The 20,792-nt window shown below is 43.0% G+C and overlaps 1 protein-coding gene across 1 annotated transcript in view; it reads right to left on the reverse strand.

Annotated features, from left to right (window-relative positions):
* Window positions 1-318: 318 nt before the first annotated feature.
* The window catches only part of TRIB2 (tribbles pseudokinase 2), a 21,281-nt gene continuing 807 nt past the window's right edge, over window positions 319-20,792 (reverse strand). Inside the window, exons 2-4 of the mRNA XM_057370476.1 lie at window positions 20,294-20,712; window positions 16,018-16,310; window positions 319-2,674 (exon numbers count right to left, since the gene is read on the reverse strand). Coding sequence (XP_057226459.1) covers window positions 2,206-2,674; window positions 16,018-16,310; window positions 20,294-20,563 — 1,032 coding nt within the window. The 5' untranslated portion in view covers window positions 20,564-20,712 and the 3' untranslated portion in view covers window positions 319-2,205. The remainder of the gene's footprint in view (window positions 2,675-16,017; window positions 16,311-20,293; window positions 20,713-20,792) is intronic.

Raw genomic sequence — 20,792 nt, forward strand, 5'->3', positions numbered from 1 at the left:
CTCTCTTCATCATCCCACCACCACAGTTCTCACCATATTTTAGTACCCTTCTTTTAGAAGGTAAATGGGCTTGGCAAGAGGCAGGGACAAGCCAAAGGAAAATAAAATAAAAGCCAATTTTACTCATAGCAAATGGTAAATTTTTTGATGAAAAGGCTTACAGYGTTACCTTGTAAATAAATACAAGTRCTAAGTTTTCTCAGCTCATGGGACTAGCAAGAGCTGTCAGCAACACAAAAAATATCAGCTGAATGATCCTAATGGAGCAAACTCCTGTAGCACCTCAGACATTCAGTAAGAACACCTTCACCACGGAAGTTTAGTTAAATATGCACAATTTTATTTATTGAAGAGATTAGGACAAAAACATTAAACCAAATACATGACAAAGCACCAGAGGCAGTAAAACCCCACCATGCACATCACCAATCTTTCCTCCTATAAGGTACTTATAAAATAAAAAAAAGTCCTTCTTGACACAGCACCATCTTCAGAGTGTAAAAACATTACTCCTTTATATTCTTAGTTACCAAAATAGAACCAAGGCAGGTCAGCTGCAGCTAGCTTTGTCTCTTGATAAAGAACTGTGAAACATCCTCTTGAGAGTGGGACCATAACTTTCCTGCAAGGCAGGCAAATAGCATCCATACGTCAAATGCCAAGTAGCTGTACGCACATGCCACATACTATAATTAAGCACAAATTCAAGTAACATTTACATACTACAGAGTCCACATGTACCTACCCAAAAAACATGACCACTTCACAAAACGTATACAGGCAGTAATATCAGAACAACTGAGGTACTGGAAACACAAATATTTATGCCAAGAGATTTCAATATCATACAGCAATATAAAAGCAGTAATAAAAACATTTGCCAGTCTAAATCAAATAAAGCTATCTAGAAAAAAAAAGAAGCTAAATAAAAAGTTATTTAGGGACAGAAATACCTGAACAGAAAAGAAGTGTGTTAACTACAGCATGTAACATGTCATCCCAAGTCAACCCGTAATTGAAGTACTGGCTTAATACATCACTACTGTGACATTTTCTTCAATAAATAGAATAAGTCTTGACAATACAAAAGGTGCATATTACTGTGTATGTTTCAAGAGGAATATCTGTAATATAAATGTTCAGCTTATTAATACCCTCTTATTTCTTAGTCTGGACATAAACAAAAATCAAAACCAAACAATTCTTTTCCCAAGTTTAAAGGAATTCAAAGAAAAAACCCACAATACTCTTCCTCAATAATAAAGAGCCCTCTATTTACACGTGGGCCAGTCAGTAAAGAAGAGATTGGTTCTCAGATAAAGACACRGTAAAGGGCTTTCTGCCCTCTCTAGTCATACACGTGCAGCATGGCAGATATGGAAGCCAGTATCTCATATCTTTTTAAAAAAAAAAGTTATACAGTTTTCTCCTTTTGTCTTTTTTCCCCCCTATTATAGCAGTAATGCATCTGGAAGTTCGAGTTATAATAGCTTCCTGCAACAAACCATTTGACACAAAACAGAACAGCCTGTTAAATGACAGTTACTTCCCCTTAAGGGAACAAAGCATTAAAATGTCATTTCCTGACAAGAATATTAAGTAGTTTATTTAGAAGAAATGACTTGAAAATAGCTATCAAGAGACATGAACTGAAATTTTGCTTGTTTTTAGCACCCACTTTTCATGTCCGTCTTTGTGCACCTAATTTTTTTCTTATATTAATCCCAATAATTACTAGACATCTGATTAAAAAAGTTAGCCAATTGTATTTTCCCTGAATAATGGCTGAAGTTAAATATCTAACAGTGCGATGCCAAGATGTGAGCTGAGGCAAAAAAGTTTCTATTTGTCATGAGTTACCACTGTTTTGAATGGAACAGAAACAGGAGTGATACAGCTGCACCGGAATTGGCATGTGCAGTCTCCTTGGCTCCAAAAAGGTGAGAAGCTACAATTGCTCCATGCTGCCTTTTCTCCTCCAAATCAATCTAACCTGATAGCAAGCTCCCCCCGCCCCCCCAATCTGTCCCCATGCTACATTTGTTATATTAGCTCCTTGTGGAGGTTCCTTCTCAATCCGAGGAACTCTGAGTGTCTTTTGCTACCAAGCTAGGCTGATGCAGGATGTGATTGAACGCGGTCAGGAAGGGCTCCTTCATGTGTCCATCTCCAGGTTGGGTACCTTCTGAACACCAGTCTTTGTGCTCAGTTAAAGAATGGGTCCAAGTCTTCTTCCATGTTGACATCAGGCACCAGCTGATCTGATACTTCCTTAGCACCATATCCTGAATTCGATACATTAAAATCTGTAGAAAACCATGGATGGTCCAGAATTTCCTGTGAAGTCAGCCTTTCTGATGGCTCTCGACGCAGTATGCTACGTATGAGGCATTTTGCCTTAGGGGATAGAGTCTCTGGAATGTTAAACTGCCCACGACGGATCTTGCTGAAGAGGGAACTAGGCTCAATGTCATGGAAAGGATAGCGTCCAACTAGCATGGTATAAAGCATGACACCTAGACTCCATACGTCCGCTGCTTTGCCAGAGTAGCTGCCATTTGTGTTCAAGATCTCTGGACTCACATAGGCTGGGCATCCATGCTTATCAGAGAGAGAGTCATCATTTCCTCTTAAAATATAAGCATCTTCTAGGCTTTCCAATTTCACTCTAGTCCTGCGGACAAAAGAACAAAAAACAACACTATCAAGGTAAGCAAACATCAAACACAAATTCTGGCTGTTGCAATTACTTGCTTGTAACAGTCACACCCTACAAAATATGACAACCACAGAAGCGAATCAGTTTAAAATCCCACTCGCAGCAGTTGTTACAGATAATTGATATTGTCTCTTCCATACTAGTCAGAGATATTAGAAACATGTAGGGGAATACTACMACACATATGGCCACAAGATTTCAAATACAGTTATGTCCAAGAAACTCATTAATAGGCTTATCCCCTAAAAAGAGAAAAAGGAACTGCCATATTCATGCTTTGGTTAATTTTACACAGACATGATTTCCAAAGGAGACACAAACCTCAGAACCTTTTCTTTGCTGGCTGCACTCTAATGTACCCATGTAGGATTSATGCCCAAATTCAAACCAGTCCTAAATACACAAGGTTATTTTTAAACCTTCATGCTAGCAACTGCACTCCTTACACCTCTAATTCCACAAGGTTTAACAGTAATAAAATGGCCACACTGACTCTAAATGATCCCTCTGACCAACCAACCRTTTCCTTTGCCCCAGCAATTTTAACAAAAAATAAGAAAGAGCACTTCTAACAGATTTCAGGCTTCCCAAATAGACTTCTGRGCAAAGGGAGATCAGGTGAGCTGAAAGCCAAGATTAACAGCAAGCTTATCTACCCAGTCGAGCCAGAGGAGCTCCTTGCACTGGAATGAACAGAGAAGCTGGCAAAGGACTTGCAGAGATGACAGGGATGCCTTATCTAGACTGCAAACTCCTGCTGCCTGCTAAGCACTGTGAACTTGTCATTGTGCTGCAGTAATTATCTCTGCAAGAGAATTTTCCTCCCTTATGGATAYCACACAGGAGCAGAAAAAAATGATGCAGAGCTGCTTGTCACAGCACTAGATGAACATAACCTTTCCTTCCTTTCAATTCTCACTGCTAAGGTCTGTATCTATATTTAAAAACCTGTCCCTGTTGGAGGCACCAAAAGGATTACCAAGTACCCTTTAGACTATTTCCCAGCAATGGATGGTTTTGAGAACAAAAATCACTACAATACAACAGGGCTTGTCCAGTGCCTTGGGATGGCAGAGTGACCCAGCAGTAGTGCAGACTTTCAACAATTTGGGGTCATAACTCAACTTTGGATATTATTGCCCTCATCCCTCAACCCCAYAGGTTTGTTATGATCACTCCTAGTCCTGTGTCATGGCCACGTTCTCATACCACAGACATTACAGGCAGGGACTGAACTTCATCCCAGAAAGCAGAACTCGCATCTCTTGACGAAAGCACGTAATTTAACAGGCATTAATAGACAAGGAGAGCCTTGTCTCTTAAATGTTTACTGATGACAACATTGCTTGATCTTGAGCTGCGAAAGACATCTGGGCCAGCTTTGGCTTAGACTTAGTTCCAGGGCAGCTCAGCTCTATCTTCTTTGAACCAACAGAAGCGCATTTTACTCCATGGAGTACTCCAGAGGCAACTGTGCCATAAACTCTCATGACACTTGCACCTTTTCAACAGCTACATACATTTACTAGCTGAGGTGAAAGCCCCTCTGGCAACATGCCCCAAAAGAGGAAGTCATAAATACATAACTCCAAATACCTGGCTCCCAAGCACAGTGTGTCAGGGTARCTCCTTCTCTCCTGAAACAGGCCAGTGTTTGCTTCTCCAGCTCAGGGCTGATGGGCTTTGCTCAACACACCTGCTTCCTCATTATTTACCACTGCCAGCCTAACAGCACTTTTGGCCASGGATAACCCCGTCATTAGCACTCAAAGAATACTTTACAGCAGCAATGCCTCACACAGGAAGTGGGCTGAAAGGAGAAACTAAACTACAATTACAAGGACCACAGCAATTTCCCTCTGTACACAAAGCAGAAGGTCCACAACAGGAGAGTGACTTGAGAAGAGTCCTTTCACAGTGCTCAGCTTTGACACATTCCTGCACCTGCACAGCATAGGGAGAGCAGCAAGGAGAAACGCCCAGAGGAAAACAACATGCCAAAGAGGGCAGAGAACAGAGAAGAGGAAATGAAAGGGAAGGCAGGGACATGAGTTGTGGTTCCATTTGCATTGCCCACCTCAGTTTTTCCACAGAAAAGCATGTGTAGCAATAAAACATTGAGGCCAGCTACTCAAACATGCATTAAGTCACTGAATTGCCAGACAGGAAAGCATCGACTCACTCCTGCTAACTAACAGAAGCAGAACACACACACGCAGGGAGTGGGGCAGGCTATTTATAAACAATTTCCAGGAGGGAATTCACCCCCACACACACACTCGCATGCCATCCCAGTGTCAACAGCACAGGGAAATGTTGTTTACTTTCCTATCCTATTTTACATTTCTGGGAGTTGCCAAAGACTTTAGAAAAACAGTTCAATAAGAAGCTTTTATATTACATAAAATTATTGGAATTCCCTAATCTCTCATTTCCTACAACAGACACGGTACAAAACCACAGGGAACGGACTGAAAGGTGTCAAAAGTTCATATTTTTTTCCAAGTGAAGAAATAATTTCTTGATAATAAAACAACGGCAGCACAGAAAAGCCACATCCCCGTCTTGCTTTCCTTGCAAGGTGCTGCACGCTCCGCACGGTACAGCAGGTTTTGTTTAAGCGAGCACACAGAACAGCAGCTGGCCCTTATCTGCCTGCTCCTCTCTAAGCTGTGGGCAAATGAAGAAAACACTCCAACSAGGCTTTTCATCCTGCTGAGCTGACAGGCTTTGAGGAAACAAAAGGTCCCAAATTAAACAAAACCACAACCTTCAGTCCTCTTCCTCCCCAAAGCTTCACACCAGGAAYACCCTTGCGTGCAAGGTGCGAGCAGTGAAATGGCTCCCGCAGCACCGGGCACAGCGCGGGGCCTGCACCTCCTGAGCCTCGGCACGGCTTCCTCCCCTCCCTCCCCTGACACCGAGCACGGCCTCGGCAGGGCTTCCTCCCCTCCCCTCACACCGTGCACGGTCTGGGCAAGGCTTCCTCCCCTCCCCTGACACCGAGCACGGCCTCGGCAGGGCTTCCTCCCCTCCCCTCACACCGTGCACGGTCTGGGCAAGGCTTYCTCCCCTCCCCTGACACCCAGACACACCTCGGGTGCTCCCCGTTTCATTCGCAAAGTCAGGTGCCCTTGCACGGATGACAAGGCGTGTTTTCCATCCGTGCAGCACAGAGAGCACGGGAAGGGCCGTCTGGGCTGACACAGCCGGCAGCAGAGAGCGCTCAGCACCCCTCACCTGCAGCCGGAGCCGGGGCTGGACAGCCCCACTGCAGCCCATTTTCAGTGACAGGGGACTTCATCCACCTCAGCCCATTCTCAGTGAGCCCCCCTGCAGCGCATTCTCAGTGACAGGGATTTCACCCTCCTCAGCCCATTCTCATTGAGCTCCCCTGCAGCCCATTTTCAGGGACAGGGGACTTCATCCACCTCAGCCCATTCTCATTGAGCTCCCCTGCAGCCCATTTTCAGGGACAGGGGACTTCATCCACCTCAGCCCATTCTCATTGAGCTCCCCTGCAGCCCATTTTCAGGGACAGGGGACTTCATCCACCTCAGCCCATTCTCATTGAGCTCCCCTGCAGCCCATTTTCAGTGACAGGGGACTTCACCACCTCAGCCCATTTTCAGGGACAGGGGACTTCATCCACCTCAGCCCCGCAGCCGGAGCACTACTGGGGTCTGCACAGGAGGACACGGCCACGCTCTTTCCCCTTTTAACAACTTCACATCTTTAAGGCAATCAGAAAGGAGCAGCCTGGCTCAGGAGCTGCTGCTTCCCAGTGCACAGCACCCTATCTCGGTGAGAAACAGCTTCCAGCTCTGCTGGGCTTCCCTTCCTCCGCGTTTCAAGCACTTCCTAAAAGAGCTCCTTTTTCTGCAAGCCAGTGAGTCTTTCGGGTTTGGTTTTTGGGTTTTGCGGTTTTTTTGTTGTTTTTTGTTGGTTTTTTTTTTTTTTTTTTTTTTTTTTGAGGAGACAGCAGGCAGGGAATATGGAGGGGAATGGGAAAAAAGGGGAGGCAAAGTCTAAATACCCAGAAATGCGGAGACATGCTGAATGAGAAAAAAATATCTCTCTCCCCCACATGCTCTCTCTCAGAAAGCATTAAAATCAAGTACCCGGGAAAAGGAATGAAAGCCAACAACAACAAACAAACCCTGAAAACTACAAGTCGATTTTGAGAACACAGAACCTCCACGGCAAAGGGTGGGGAGTGCATCCAGCTGCAGAGTAACTTGACAATCCGAAATTTGACGTTTGTTAGGCAAAGGACGGACAAAACCAAACATSAAGATGTAAAATCACAATCAACTTTGAAGTGCTCCCATCACAGAGAAGAAAAATGACAAACAAAAATAATTCTCTWAAAAACTCTCCTTGTCTAAATAATTAACTCACATTAGTCAACAAAAGGATCYTCACAAGACAAAAAAGTTTTCAAAAGCACCAGCATTTGAGCTTGACAAACAGTTGCAACAAAATTAATCCCTTAAAATTAATCCCTTAACTTAATTAAGTTCAAATGTAAACTACTTCCASAGCTGGATGAGAATCACTTTGTATACATACTATAGGACAACAAAGACTTTTGCCAATGCTTACGTAATTACAATACATAATTYCAAGTTTTAATGCAGACCCTGAATAAGTACTTGGAAAAAAAGCACTATGCATCTATCAGATCATTGATAAAACACTGCATTAGTTTAATGCATTAAAAAAAAATACAACCCTGAATCATGGCTATTTAAAAAGGGGAAGCTATTCTGCCTATGAATGCTTTCCCATTACTGGTGAATGAAACCACAGAAGTGCAATCAGAGGGCAGCAGCAGCACTCGGACGGGAAATGCGTCTTTGTCCCCATAGAAACCGTCAGGGAAACCCATGAAAAACAATACCACTCTGAGTTTCTTATCAATATGCCATTCATTACTTGACTGCATTCAGACTTTGCTCTTCAGTAATGTAACAAAAGCTAATCAATTAAATGTCTTCCAGAAGATTCTTCAATGCAACCTCCGGAGTTAGCACTCACCTCTGCCTTTGTTGCACATCCCACACCTTTTTCTGAYGGATTCATATTATTCTTCCCTGCAGAGCTTTGGGACTACCTGCAAATTGCTATCCTGTCTTTTGACACTGAAGCCAGTGATCTAAGAATCCAGCATTCACACTTGCCATMCAAAACCAAACACAATTTCCATACCAAAATCAGTGAAATTATTCAGAGGGCTCTAAACCCAGAAGGGAGGAGGGAAAAAGAAATCTGGAACATTGAAGTAGAGAGAGAACAACTGACAGTCTGAGTGTTTCAGAGGAAAGTATCTTTACTGCAGTGAATAAGCAGTCAGTAGTGAAGGAGCCTGCACCTGAATTAATGAAAGCATTTGCCTCTCGTCTGTCCCCAAAGCCATCTGTRTGAGGAATAACACCTGAACAGCTGAGCCACCCTTCCCATTTTGGGAACACTAAATGCAGACCRGACCCACAATTTTTGCACAGCAACACTCCCCACGTGACAGCCAAATCGCCTGCTTTGGGAAAAGACTGGAGGAGYCATCCAGCTATGGACACTCCAGATACACCATCCAGTTGTTACTTAGGCTCAGTCAAGTTACATGATCCAGATTTACAAACCCCATGCTGCAGACTCCAGAGATGAGGAAACAACCATCATCGCTGTTTGAATTGCCATTTTATTAATACAACTGCAGGTGAATATAAAATGCTGATTTYTACAGGTGCTTCACAATATTCCTCAAACAGTAAAAACTGAAAGCACCCAAGCAATGTTCTTCCATATTTCAGTATTACTCTGACAGAGGCCAGGAAAGCCTTTCCCTAGGTAGAGGCACTCAAGCCATTGACTGCCCAGTAGACCAGGGATTGCTCCTATGTGGCCAATAATTTACAGGTCATTTAATCGAGGTCAGTTGCTCACACCCCGTCATAAAGATGAGAAGAGCATGCACGCAATTAGAGTCACAAGGAGGACAAAAAAATAAAAGGGAAGCTCGACACTGGAAGCAGTTATCTTTTGCTAATTGATTTTTTTTTTTTTTTAAACTAAGGGAATCTCTCCTAAATAATGCAGAAGCAGGCTGCCGTCAGGGAGCCAGTGAGACAGGGAGGGCGGTAACAAAACCCCGGGCAGATGATTTGCAGCTTGGTGCAAAGGCTCCTTCTGAACTCACAACTATCCGATCTCCTTCAGGGCAGAGAGGCACACAGGAGCAGGGGGAAATGTTATGCCGTCAATTTAAATCCTCCTCCTTTCACCAAAAGATCCCTTTCCAGTGTGTAACAGCACAGAGCATGGGAGTTCACCACAGAACATCCTACACAACTTCGGGGAAGAAAAAAACAAACTCTGCACAAAGGCTGTTAGACAAACAGTCTCTTGCATAATGAAACAGGCTCAAGGATATGTTTCGAAAGACAACTGGGACTTGCAGGCAGCACAGGTTTACAGGATGAACCTTGTTCCTAAGGGAAGATTCCCTCACTGGTACTTCCGCACAACAAGGAAGCCTCTAAAAATTGCATCTCCCCCACCCTTCCTCCGCAGAGATGCTGACAGCACAGTCAGCCCTGCCTGCACCCCCTCCTGACGTGCAGTACYCAGCAACTTACAGCTTTTAACTTGTTTAAGCTGGTTTGGTTTTTTTTTTCCGACAGAATTCCACTTAAAAATGCTCTGAGTCACCTCCAGGAAGGGCTGGTGCCCCAAAGACCTCAGCTTTACAACACTCAAATAGGATTGTTGGGAACAGCCTGTCCTGTATGCTGTACACTTAGTTTCTTCCATGCCCTTATTGCCCATTTCCCCACAGAATAGGTAGGGTAGTGATGCATGTTTTGGGGTGCAGGCTCTGAAATCCAAGGGAGACCCATCCACAGAGGAGCTCAGTTACAATACTCTGAGCAATCCATTTTTTGATAAGCATCTGGATCAGGGAAGCWACTTCACCACCTCTCTTTTATCTCTCTAGATCACACTGAAGATTAGAGTTTTAAAAGGCTGCGCTGTCAACCATATTCTGTGTTCCCCATCTTCTCTAGGTTTCTTCATACAAGWTATGATGAAGCTCCACAGGGAAAGGAGACCACAATTTTAATTTGTTAACATAATTTCATACTGTCAAAACAGCCCTGCACTTTCTGAGCCTATGACGGGGGCTCAGCATCTCTAAGGCAGAGCCACACCATTATTTCACAACCTCACTGAAAACCTTTCGCTTAGATGTCTGCAATCCTGTCTCCAAGCAATACACATCTACCAAAAAGCMGGTGCTTAAGACTAAACAMGCCTCAGGTTGGCTCCTGTTTACARTCTCCACCTTTCCTCTCCCTCCCAAGCCTGAAGTCATCTGCCAGTGTGATAATAAGGACAATCAGAAGCGAAGGCAGCAGAAGAATTTCACCCTGACAATCGACTGCAGCTGTGGATAGCTGAGCTCCTGCCTCCCTCACCCCAGCACAGACATCCACAGACACCCTCAGTCTCCACTCACAAGTCAACATGGACCATTCTGCAGCAAGTCTATGGATGGGGGTTTTTAAGTTTTTGAAAGGACCAGCTGTTGACATCAATTTGAGATGTCCTAAAACACATCTGGTTCCAGAGAACCTTTCACCAGAGAGATAATCCCATGATGGGCATCTCAGGGACTGGCCATGACTGGCATGACAGCCAACTCATACAACAGCATCCTGCCTCAACAGGGAAAGTGAAGGAAAGACAAGGCCCTTCTGTGAGCCACGCAAAGTCCAGGGGTAAAACCTCCTGCAAACTCCAGTGCTGGATACAACAGCAAAGGTTTTTGACACTCATGGTCTTGCTGAAGAGCCTTGAGCTGCCTTAAGTTCCATCTAAGCTCTCATCACCATCCCAGGGCCAGCCAGCAGACAAATCTTCCCCGGCTTTTGCTTTAATTCATAACCTTAGGCRCAACAATTAACCTCTATGACTATCTATGCCCTCAGGGGGAGATTTCCGCACTTCACAGGGCGGGTGTGATGTTCACCATCTGCAGACAGCCTCCCTTTTTCATGCTGCTGGGAAGGGCACCACATACCCAGCAAATTCAGTGCTGCTCCCARGAACATGGTGAGAGAACAGAGACTTAGGAACCAAACCACATAAAGGCAAAGGGGCCATGAACCCTTCTGTGGAAAACAGTTGTGCAACCATTTCATCTTCTACCCTAAGCCTGACAGCAGATTTCTGCCCATGAAGAAATTCGCCCTCCTCCCATATTCTAGGAATAATATTTCCTGGTTTGAAATCTGACCTGTGATTCTCCACTACTGAAGAACTAGTGCTCTTTGGTCCTGTGACCCCATTCAGGGCAGTGTAAAGTGCTTAAATGACAAAAAACATGAGGACTGTTTTTATTTCTAAATCTTTGGGTACTTCAAGAGCACTCCCAYTTAGTTTGATTTTTCTTCCACTTTAGGACTTTCTTTTTAGGACTTAGGGAAAACATCAACTTACATGYTCTCTATGGAATTGTAAGGGCAACAGCAAGTTCCATTATGAAAAAGATGCTGACATTACAATTTGACAAATGCTGGGGAGAAAATTTACTAAYTATAAGAAAATGAAAGGTCTGCATGGAAAAAGGTGGGTATATGTAGTTGTATTTTTTGTGGGATCAGATTTGTATCATAAGGATTGCAAACAACATAACTAGGTCATGTTAAAGCATCCWCCACTCAAAGCTGAGGAATTACAGAGGAAAAAAAATATTCTAAAAGCACCAAGTAAATGTTATGCTAGCACACGCTTTCTAAATTAGTGTATTGTACTGGCTGCATTCCCCTGGCATAGAGCAAAAAGTGTCAAGTCCTATTTATTTTTATTGAATCCCACCTGCCTCATATTTACTCAAAGAATACAGGAAAATTACAATATCTAAATACCAAAATTATTTTAATTTTCCCTTCAACAAGTATGATGAATGTACAAGGTCTTTAAGCTTCAAATATTGCGACAGCTAATATTTTAATATAATTAAAGGCTTAAAAACGCACTAAAGAAATTAATAATTCCCTGACAGCAAAAATGTTCTTGTATTAAGCAAACCATTGAAACAACCAACACAGAAATGCTTCATTTAATTCTGAGATCTTTCAGATGGCTCTTTCTCAAAGCATCTGCTATGTATCAGACTGATGAACTGCTTTAGTAGCTATATACTGTGTATAGCACTATTTTTAGCACAACCCAAAAAAACCTGCCTGTTCTGCAACATCATTATGGGACACCAGCTAGGGGAAGGGCACAGTTGCTCTGCCCAAGGGCCTAATATGAGGACAGGCTGTACCTGGAAAACGGTAAATACCATGCCATGAACACAGATAAAATACTCAAAAGCAAGAGCTTCACAACATCTACACCAATCCGGATTAATACCCAGGACAAAAAATATTTAACAACATGCCTGGAAGCAAAAAACATGTAAGACCACATTTTTATCGTAGGTTATACAGTGTTTTGGATTCAAGTTTCATTCTGAAGTCTAAGGACCTAATTCTTGAAGTATAYATATCTTAGATGTACTTCAGAAATTCTGATGAGACAAGAATGGCAAGTCAGTGTTGTTTTCCATATTTTCAGGGCTCTGGAAGCCACTGCGCTCATTTAATAGATGTGCTGCTGCTTGCTAACCCAGCCTTACAAAACATTTCCAGCCATGGTGTAATGTCTTAGAACTTCTGCTCCATTAAAATCAGCTGCATGTTTATGGAGTTTAACTCTGAAATTTCATATCTACAAAACTGGCTATTTCACCTATAGTTTACAAAGGGATCCACGGACACACCTCCCCCTAAAAACCACAACCACACTACTTTAAATACAAAACAAAAAACCGATGTAGCAACAGCACACATCATTTTTATGGAAYGCAATTTACCCTATCTTCAAACTTCCTGCAGTTGAGGATTTAAAGAAACTATAAATTACCATGAAACACAAATTGGTTCTATTTGKTTCCACACTGGAATTCTGAGTTTCATTTTAAGTGCTGATGTACTTACACATACACATAATGTAAGACATGACCACAGTCCCTCTGATTTAGCACATTAAGTGAACACCTCTTGTAAGATTAAGACCCCAAYAAAAGGCTCAGTGATACCAGATTCCAACAATACTTTATTCCTCATTCCTACCTCTCAGTTCATTGCAAACATCCCAAGGCACTCTGATTTGCAACATCCAAATAACACGCATTTTTAGCAGGGACATTAGTTGAAGCAAAGAGCACTTATGTTGCTGCTGCATCAGGAGCCTAAACCTTTGCAAATTCCAGGTGTAATTCAGATAATAAGAMTGGGGTAAAAGGCGTTTCAACACTGTATGGACTCAGTTGCAAAACTTCAGGAGCTCTTATTGAACTACCGGGATCTCATTAGGATCAATGGAAGAAGATGTACWAAGAAACATTTTAATTGATTTTCTTTTTTAAACAAATGGAACTGCTTCCATATAACCTTCACATTCCCTCAGGCTCCTCCAGTCTGGCAGCTCTCAGCTAACGGCAGACAAGCATCTTAAAATAAAATAGAAGCACAAGTTTTCCATTCATGTGTTGCCTGCATGCTGGATTTCCATCTTTTCTTCTAACAAAATTAAAGTCATGAGAGTCTTCAGGAAGAGGAAGTTTCAAAGCAGTAGCTACCTAAAATGAACTCCAGAAAAAACAGCCTTGAAGAAATAGGAAAAGAACTACTAAGAAAGAGCTCCACTGAAGAGCAGGTGAYGCACAGCAGCAGAGTTCACACACATTTCTCAGAACATCGTTTTTATGTCTTCTCTCCCTCTTTGGTTCATTGTGACCACCAAAGAGCAAGGGATGGTGCAGCACCCGTCTGCCAGGCACTGCTGCTGACAGCATCTCCTCAAGGACGGGCTGCTCAGCACAGGCATCCTCAGCAGCAGCCTCAGGCACACGGGACCTCCGAGGGGTGCAAGCAACACACAAACACCTCTGTGAACTCAGGAGGACCAGGCAGATTTTTCAGTTCTAAATATAGCAGCAGATTGAAAGTGATGACTGATTACAGTATGATCATCAGAGGATGTGAGAAAAGGCACTCACTGCTGTTTGGTTCTATTTCTATCTCACATTATTTCATCTCTGTTTATTTAGCAGAGAAAGGATTACAATACCTTCCTACTTACAAACCAACATGACATCCAGAAGAAAACCACATTATGATTATCTTAAAAATAACCAGCAAGTCCTATTTGACCTTTAAAGTGAATTATTGTACAATTAGAAGACAATGCTCAAAAGGGAGTAACAGTGTGATTTTGCAGACAACAGCTACGTTAAAAACATTCATAAAAGCCAACACTGCTATTACAGTATGCACCACTTTTCTTGGGTGGCTGAAGGATTTGGCCCTGTGCCTCCTATGTTGCATTCAGTTCCTAGTAAGCAGCAGGGTAGGAGTTCAACAGCAGTCAGCACAGGCCTACGTCGGCTCCCACTGCACTGCTCTGAGCTCACGCTGCCTTCCCTTGGAGGAGCTTTTCCAAGTTCTGTTCTTCATGCAAAACCACACAAGGTTACACATACCCCCAGGGAAAAAAAAAATCCACTTTAATATTAGGACGTTATCAGCTACAACAGAAAACAATCACTCTCTCAACTATTTTGCACAAGTTTCTCTCTTATCTGCATCAGAGGCGCTACAATTGTGCTTAATTATTAAACTGAGAGTAAAAGTTGTGGAAGTGCAGTTTTTATCTACCTGCTCTGCATTTCTCTATAAACGGGTATTAAGCTAGTTTAATTTTAGCCTTTTTTTATTTGAAAAGCTTGAAAGGGCAATCAGACATTGGGGCTGCATTAGAAAACTAAGAAATAGCTATTTGCTTTGCAAAGAATTGTCTGAAGAGAATTAAGAAGTGAAAATACGTCTTATTTTCCAGTCGGTAAATAGATTAAAAGGAGAAGTCTACTTTGCAAAACTCAGCCTGCAATAAAATTTAAGTAGAGAATATTTAAATGGGATAGATCAGTCATCTTTATGATGTCATTTTTATTTTAAAACTGGGAATTTCTCTTTTCTGAATGAATTGTATACTAGTTTCTTCTAATTTTTCTATCATTGACTTCTTGAGCCTGTAGAGAACTTGGAGAACTTGGCTGTTGCTTCTAATTCCCCCAAACAAAATTGGTATGCACCGATTATTTTTAACAAAGCTCTCCAGAACATCCATTTCACTCTGCAGCAGTTTGAACAAGTTTTTGGACAATTTTTAGGATTTAATTAAAAGGGAAAAACATCTCCCCATCCTCTACCAAGACAGGAAGAAGCACAAACGCAGGCTCTGCTCCCATTTAGGTGTTTGGGTTTTTTTTTAATGGCCACCTTCCAATTTAATCACTCTGGGAAGGCCTGATACTATTCTCACAGTATTTATTGCTCTGGTACCTCATGTGGAAATAGCAAATAAATTCATCATTCAAGACAAAGAAGACTGGTAAACACGAAGAAAGAGATAAGGAATATCCACAAGTACAACAATATAGCTATAGCTCCACGTCAGAAAGAGCACTTCAGCAATATACCCAGAGCATCCAGGATTATTTCTTTCCCTGTCTTCCCATACTCCTTCCCCAAATCATTTACACAGGAGGGTGATAGGGAGGAGATATTATTATTAGAAAAAAAAATAWAAAAGGTAGTTTCCCAAGTACCGCAACAGCTGATACTACAAACAAGCACSCACGGAGCAAGGCCGTTTTAGGCTGTTTAGTGACCACATACTACTCTTACAAGCAGCCTCCAAACTCTTCTAGCACAGAAAACAAGAAGCTGTACTCAGAACAGTCCTACACAAAACACTTGACTATTCTTCCTCTTTATGCCTCTTCACTAGAACGAGCCATTTCAGCCCCCAGTCCTCTTTAACATACTGGATCCTCTTTCCCCTTTTAACACCAGCAGCATTTATGATAGTGCAGCTCTTACGCCAGACACCTCCTCACAGCTTTCCCACAGGWGATGTCTCCCCATCAGGAATGAGGAAACTCCTCTAGGTGGAGATGCAGAGGCCAAGCACTGATGCAAGCAGTGCTCTCTACTTACTTTACTCCAAAACCTAAGCCACAAGATKAACTAGCACATCCATCCCATGATCAGGTTGCAGAGCAAAATGTATTTTTGTGTACGATAAACAAATGTTTCTGTGACAACGAAGGGAACAATGTCCTGCAACTCCAACTATCAGACCTCAGGCACCCCCAGGTGCCAAGTGAGGGAGACTCTTACCTTTCTTCATCCTTGAAAATAAACTTTCGCAGTTTGAGATCTCGCAGTACCAGTCCACCATCATGGCAATGTGCAACAGCGGAAGCTATTTGATAGAAGAGTTTGGCTGCCTCCTCTTCTTTAAGCTTCTTGCAGGTACGAACAAACGAATGCATGTCCCCATAGCTCCTTTCAAAGAACACATACGCTTTTGTCTCCCCAAGAATTATTTCAGTAATTTGGTTGATATTTTTATGCGCAGGCAGACAAAAACATGGTGCTAATAACTCCTGGTAGCAGCCAATATCAAACACCTGCAGGAACAATGACAGTAAAGCCAGGGTTAGTGACATGAAGGACAGTGAAGTCATGGTACACCTAATTCTGCTAAYAAAACCATCTCTAAGTACATTTTATGTTGCTGCTGAAAGCTGCACTGATGTAAACAGGATGTCACAAGCTCACGGCACTGAGGACAAGACAAAGCAGACTGCACAACCCCACACACAAGACACACATAACCTTGACAGGAAAGGCTAGTCTTCAAAACTGGTAGCAAGCATAGTTACATTAGCTAACAGCTGATCAAATTTAGAATGTAATCTAAATTAAGCTGTGAAGACCAGTGATGTATAAGGGCAGTACTCAGAAGGAAACCTGTTTATCTTCTATTTTCCATCCAAATAAACTCATAAAAAAATACAGCCAGTGCTTTGTATTGAGAGAAGCTGTCACATTAAATCCACCCTGATACACATGCCTGCCTCTTTTGATTTTATTAACCCATTAAAGCCTTAAGGATTTTCAGGCTTAAAGTATCATCTATTGCCATTCCTATTTACTTCCTGCCTTTCTTTCATCTCTGAAAAACAGCAAAGTCACTTTCACTTTCCAAGTCTCAGTTCCACAATGGCTGTTTATAAGATCAGAAGGACAACCCGGGAAATAGCTCTGCCTGTTGGAGCACAGACAAACACCCTTCAAAAGGCAAAGACAAAACCACCCTGAACTCTCTGCATTTCAATCAAGTACTCCATTAAAAGCAAAGTGTCCCTTTACTACTAAGTATGTTATCAGTGATCTTATGAATGAGCTGTAAGAACRAAAAAAGCTGCTGGGAAACCCAAATATAAAAAGTTACTATAATCTAGTGATGACGAATGAATCAGTATTTGAGTCAATTGAGAAAAGACCACATTACAAGAAAATGAAAGACTTCATTRAGAACAACAGAAGTCAGTGTGCTAAAAGAGACTATGAGCCAAGTATTGATAGGAGTGATTTTTATTTTTAATTATACCTGYTGTAGAGGACTACAAAGCAAGGGATTAATATTTCCACCAACATAAAAATTYGATTAATATGTAACTTAGTCATGGGTGTTTTGTTACTTCGTTAAAAAGAATTTAAGGTAGTCGTGTGTCCTTTGAATGAAATRTAAAAATCAAGAATTGGTCTAGTTCTCTAACCACTGTTTTAAACTGCAATTATTTTTTTTTTCCTTCCCGTATTCCAGCATTTGTGTTCCAACAGTGGGTGTTTGTATCCCCTCCAAAAGCAAATCTCTCCCTGATTTCTCTAAAGCTTTAAAAAGCTTTAAAAATCAAGTAACGAAGATACAGTTCAACCTGAGGCTTCAAAACCCGCATCATTTAATGCTTCAGAGCACAATCCTAATAAACTCCTTCCACAGAAAAGGACCCAAATCCMAAGAAATTGGGACACCCCCTCCTCACACACCTCCTTTTCCCCTCACCCCATACCTGTGCTGCCATACCCCAGCACAGGGAAAAACAACCTTAAAGGCAGACTGCCAAGCAGACCCAGCAAATTTTACGGGGGGAGGATTAGCACCGAGGCATTCTGGTGACATGGTGCGCCAGGGAAGCAGAACCAGGGCAGGGAGGGGGTGTTGCTACAATCCCTGGTGTGCAATTCATTCCAGAGGAGAATTCATTGACATTTGGATCTCAAAACTTGYAACTAGTACATTGTAAGTGAATGGCTCTTCTACAAAGCAGCTGCTATAAAATAAAATGTAAGCAGGAATATTCATGTAGCTCAAACCCTCATGTGAAAWAATGTCCTTCCAGAATTCTCTCCTAAACCAGATTATCATAATGTAAATTAGTTACATTTTGTGGTTCTCAGACTATGTTAAATAAGTAGGTCTGGATATGTACCAGTACTGTGTTTCAAAGGGGGTAGATAGAAAGCACTATCATACTGCTACTATCTCGAATACCTTTTATAAAGGGCTTCTTTGTATCCCAGCTTTTAAGATCCCTGGCCTCAATTCAGCAAATGTCCAATAAGCTGCAGTTTGATTTAGTTCTCGCTGGGAATTGGAAGTGAGAAGTTACCATTGTTTGGATGCCACAGAGCCTTGAAGCAAATAACGGCATCTGTACAGCCAGTGGGTGCAGCCAAATGAATCCTGAGAATCATCAGTATGTGTCTGTTATCCAACCCAATGTTTCTGCAAGCAATCTCTAAGAGCATCTTCAGTGAGATACCAGAGAGCAGGTCTCTTTGCCGGAAGGCTACTTGACAAATAGTTGTCACGATACTGCAGGCATTTTAAAGCGCACGTTAAATTTRAGCGGAGTTCAGGACTGACAACTGCGTATTCACAGAGCAGCAATCCWGGCTAAGAGCGTATTTTTGGAGCACAGCTAGTAGTGCCTCGCACATATGGAAAAACTGATACTATTCAAATGTCAGGATCGGCTCAAAAACATACAGCTTAAATGGAAGGGGAAAAAAATAACAGCCCAGTCTTTGTGAGCTGCAGTTACACTGTTCATACTGTTATCAAAACAGTGCCTTAATCCTGCAAACCAAACAGGAAACAAAGAAGCGCATAGCCCCCGCTTTACCACTTGCTATGCAAGTTCACCTAGAATTTCATGCAGAGCAGCAGCTTTGTGGGATCTGTTTATTTCATGAAAAGATGCCAATGTCCTAGAGTGCAGCAGCATACTAYTGCATCGAGCTGGGCTTTCATTCTGGAAATTCTCATGTTCTATTTCAGTTTAGTAACAAAGCATCCAGTTCAGCATGCAATATTAGTTCTTTGCAAAGCCGTGGGCCTTTTCCCCCCCTAAATAATCACACGAAGTCCTAGGCTGCCTTAACATCAGGTTTTATAACTCAATCAGTAAGCATATTTAAATTGCCCTCTGAACTCCAATCTTCACAAATAGCAAGGGGAGTAATTATTTTCACTTCTCTGCTACAGCCTAGTCCGTAACTTTTTATGAATCAAGTATGAGAAAGTATGGAACAGTCAGCAACACTATTATTAATCCCTGGAATTCTAGTAAGCTATAACACATCTACTTTTCCAACTATAAATTTGCCAATTGGCATTATTCCGTGTTTTGGGAACAATACAAACACTGCAGCATGTGTTGCAAGCTTGCAATTTGCTACGTAGTTATGAAAACTACTACTGGGTACTGCCTCAGTTTGCTGGACGTTAGTCTGTCTCACTACAGACAATGAGAATCACAATTTGGGAACAAAGGATAATATTCCCTCAGCTCAAAAAGAGAAGAACATCCTTCCACAGACGCGCACACATGTGGATTTCTTTTTCCCCACAGCTCACCTTTTAATAGCAGGAGCAAATTGGAGGAGGTAGAGAAAAGCCGCGAGGCTACAAAGAGTGGGATAGCTATTTTGTCTGCGCTTCTAAAAACCGTAGGTGTGCAGGTTTCATTCTTGCTCATTTGGGCAATGGGGGAGGATGCTGTTTGCAAACAACCTCCACCGTGAGGGAGCWCAGGCTGATTAATTACATGTGGTTCTTCTTTCTTTTTAAATTACTTTTAGGACAAAGCTGATGGCAATCTGCCCCCATCCCCCACTTCTCCATCCTCTTCCGTACCCCAACACACAGAATTGGGGGCAGTAAAAATCGAGGAAGCCAGCAGGTCCCAACACCTTAAAATTAGCTGGGGATTCCCTACTCCATTTTGAAAAGTGAGAGTGGGGAAGATGAGGCTTTCTCCTGGTCTGAACTCACGTTAAAACCTGCTTCAAGAAGGGCTCTTTCCAGAACAATATCCCCCGAGTAGCAGGCAGACCTGGCTCCRGGCCACCGCTATAACGTGGCCATTGTCTGGAGAGAGGAAAAAGTTACAGGATGCGCCTTTAATCCTGTCTCCCTGCCTTTTGTCTCTCCACTGTTCAATAAAAGAGGTACACGGCCGTGCTCACCCTCCTTGCAAGACACGGGAAACCCAGACGCGACAGGGGAGAACCCGGGGGGGAGAACAAGGAGAGGCATTACCTTGCAAACCAGCTCCTCGCCGCTGTGCAGATGTACGGCTCGGAAAACGTGGTCTCCCTCGAGAGGCTCCAACAATAAGTATTTCCCGATGCAAGAAACGCAATGCGACAAGTTCGGGGTCTCCGGCGGGCTCGGCGAGCCTAGATTCGGGCTAAAACTCTGGCTTGGCTCGATGGACCGTATGGACGAGAGCTCTTCAAAATCCTGGGTTTTATTCCGCGGTCTCCCATATCGTGCTATCGTGATAGGGGTTGACCTTTGTATGTTCATGAGTATGGAGAAGACCAGCCGAGACGCTGCACCGGAGCCCTGGCGTGGAGCGCGGTCCCTCGCCCGTCCAGCTGCGGCTGCCTTTGTGTGGCGGGGGGGGCGGGAGCGGGAGCGCGGCGGCGGCGGGCGACCAGCCTCAGCGCCGCGTCCTGGGCACAGGGAGAGAGCGCTCAGCCCGCGGCCCTTTGTTCCCGCCGCCGGCCGGGCGCGCAGCGGCGCGGAGCAGCGC

Source organism: Malurus melanocephalus, unplaced genomic scaffold, assembly GCF_030028575.1.
Source record: "Malurus melanocephalus ecotype Western Australia unplaced genomic scaffold, MMel_1.1 scaffold_127, whole genome shotgun sequence".
Lineage (NCBI taxonomy): Eukaryota > Metazoa > Chordata > Aves > Passeriformes > Maluridae > Malurus > Malurus melanocephalus.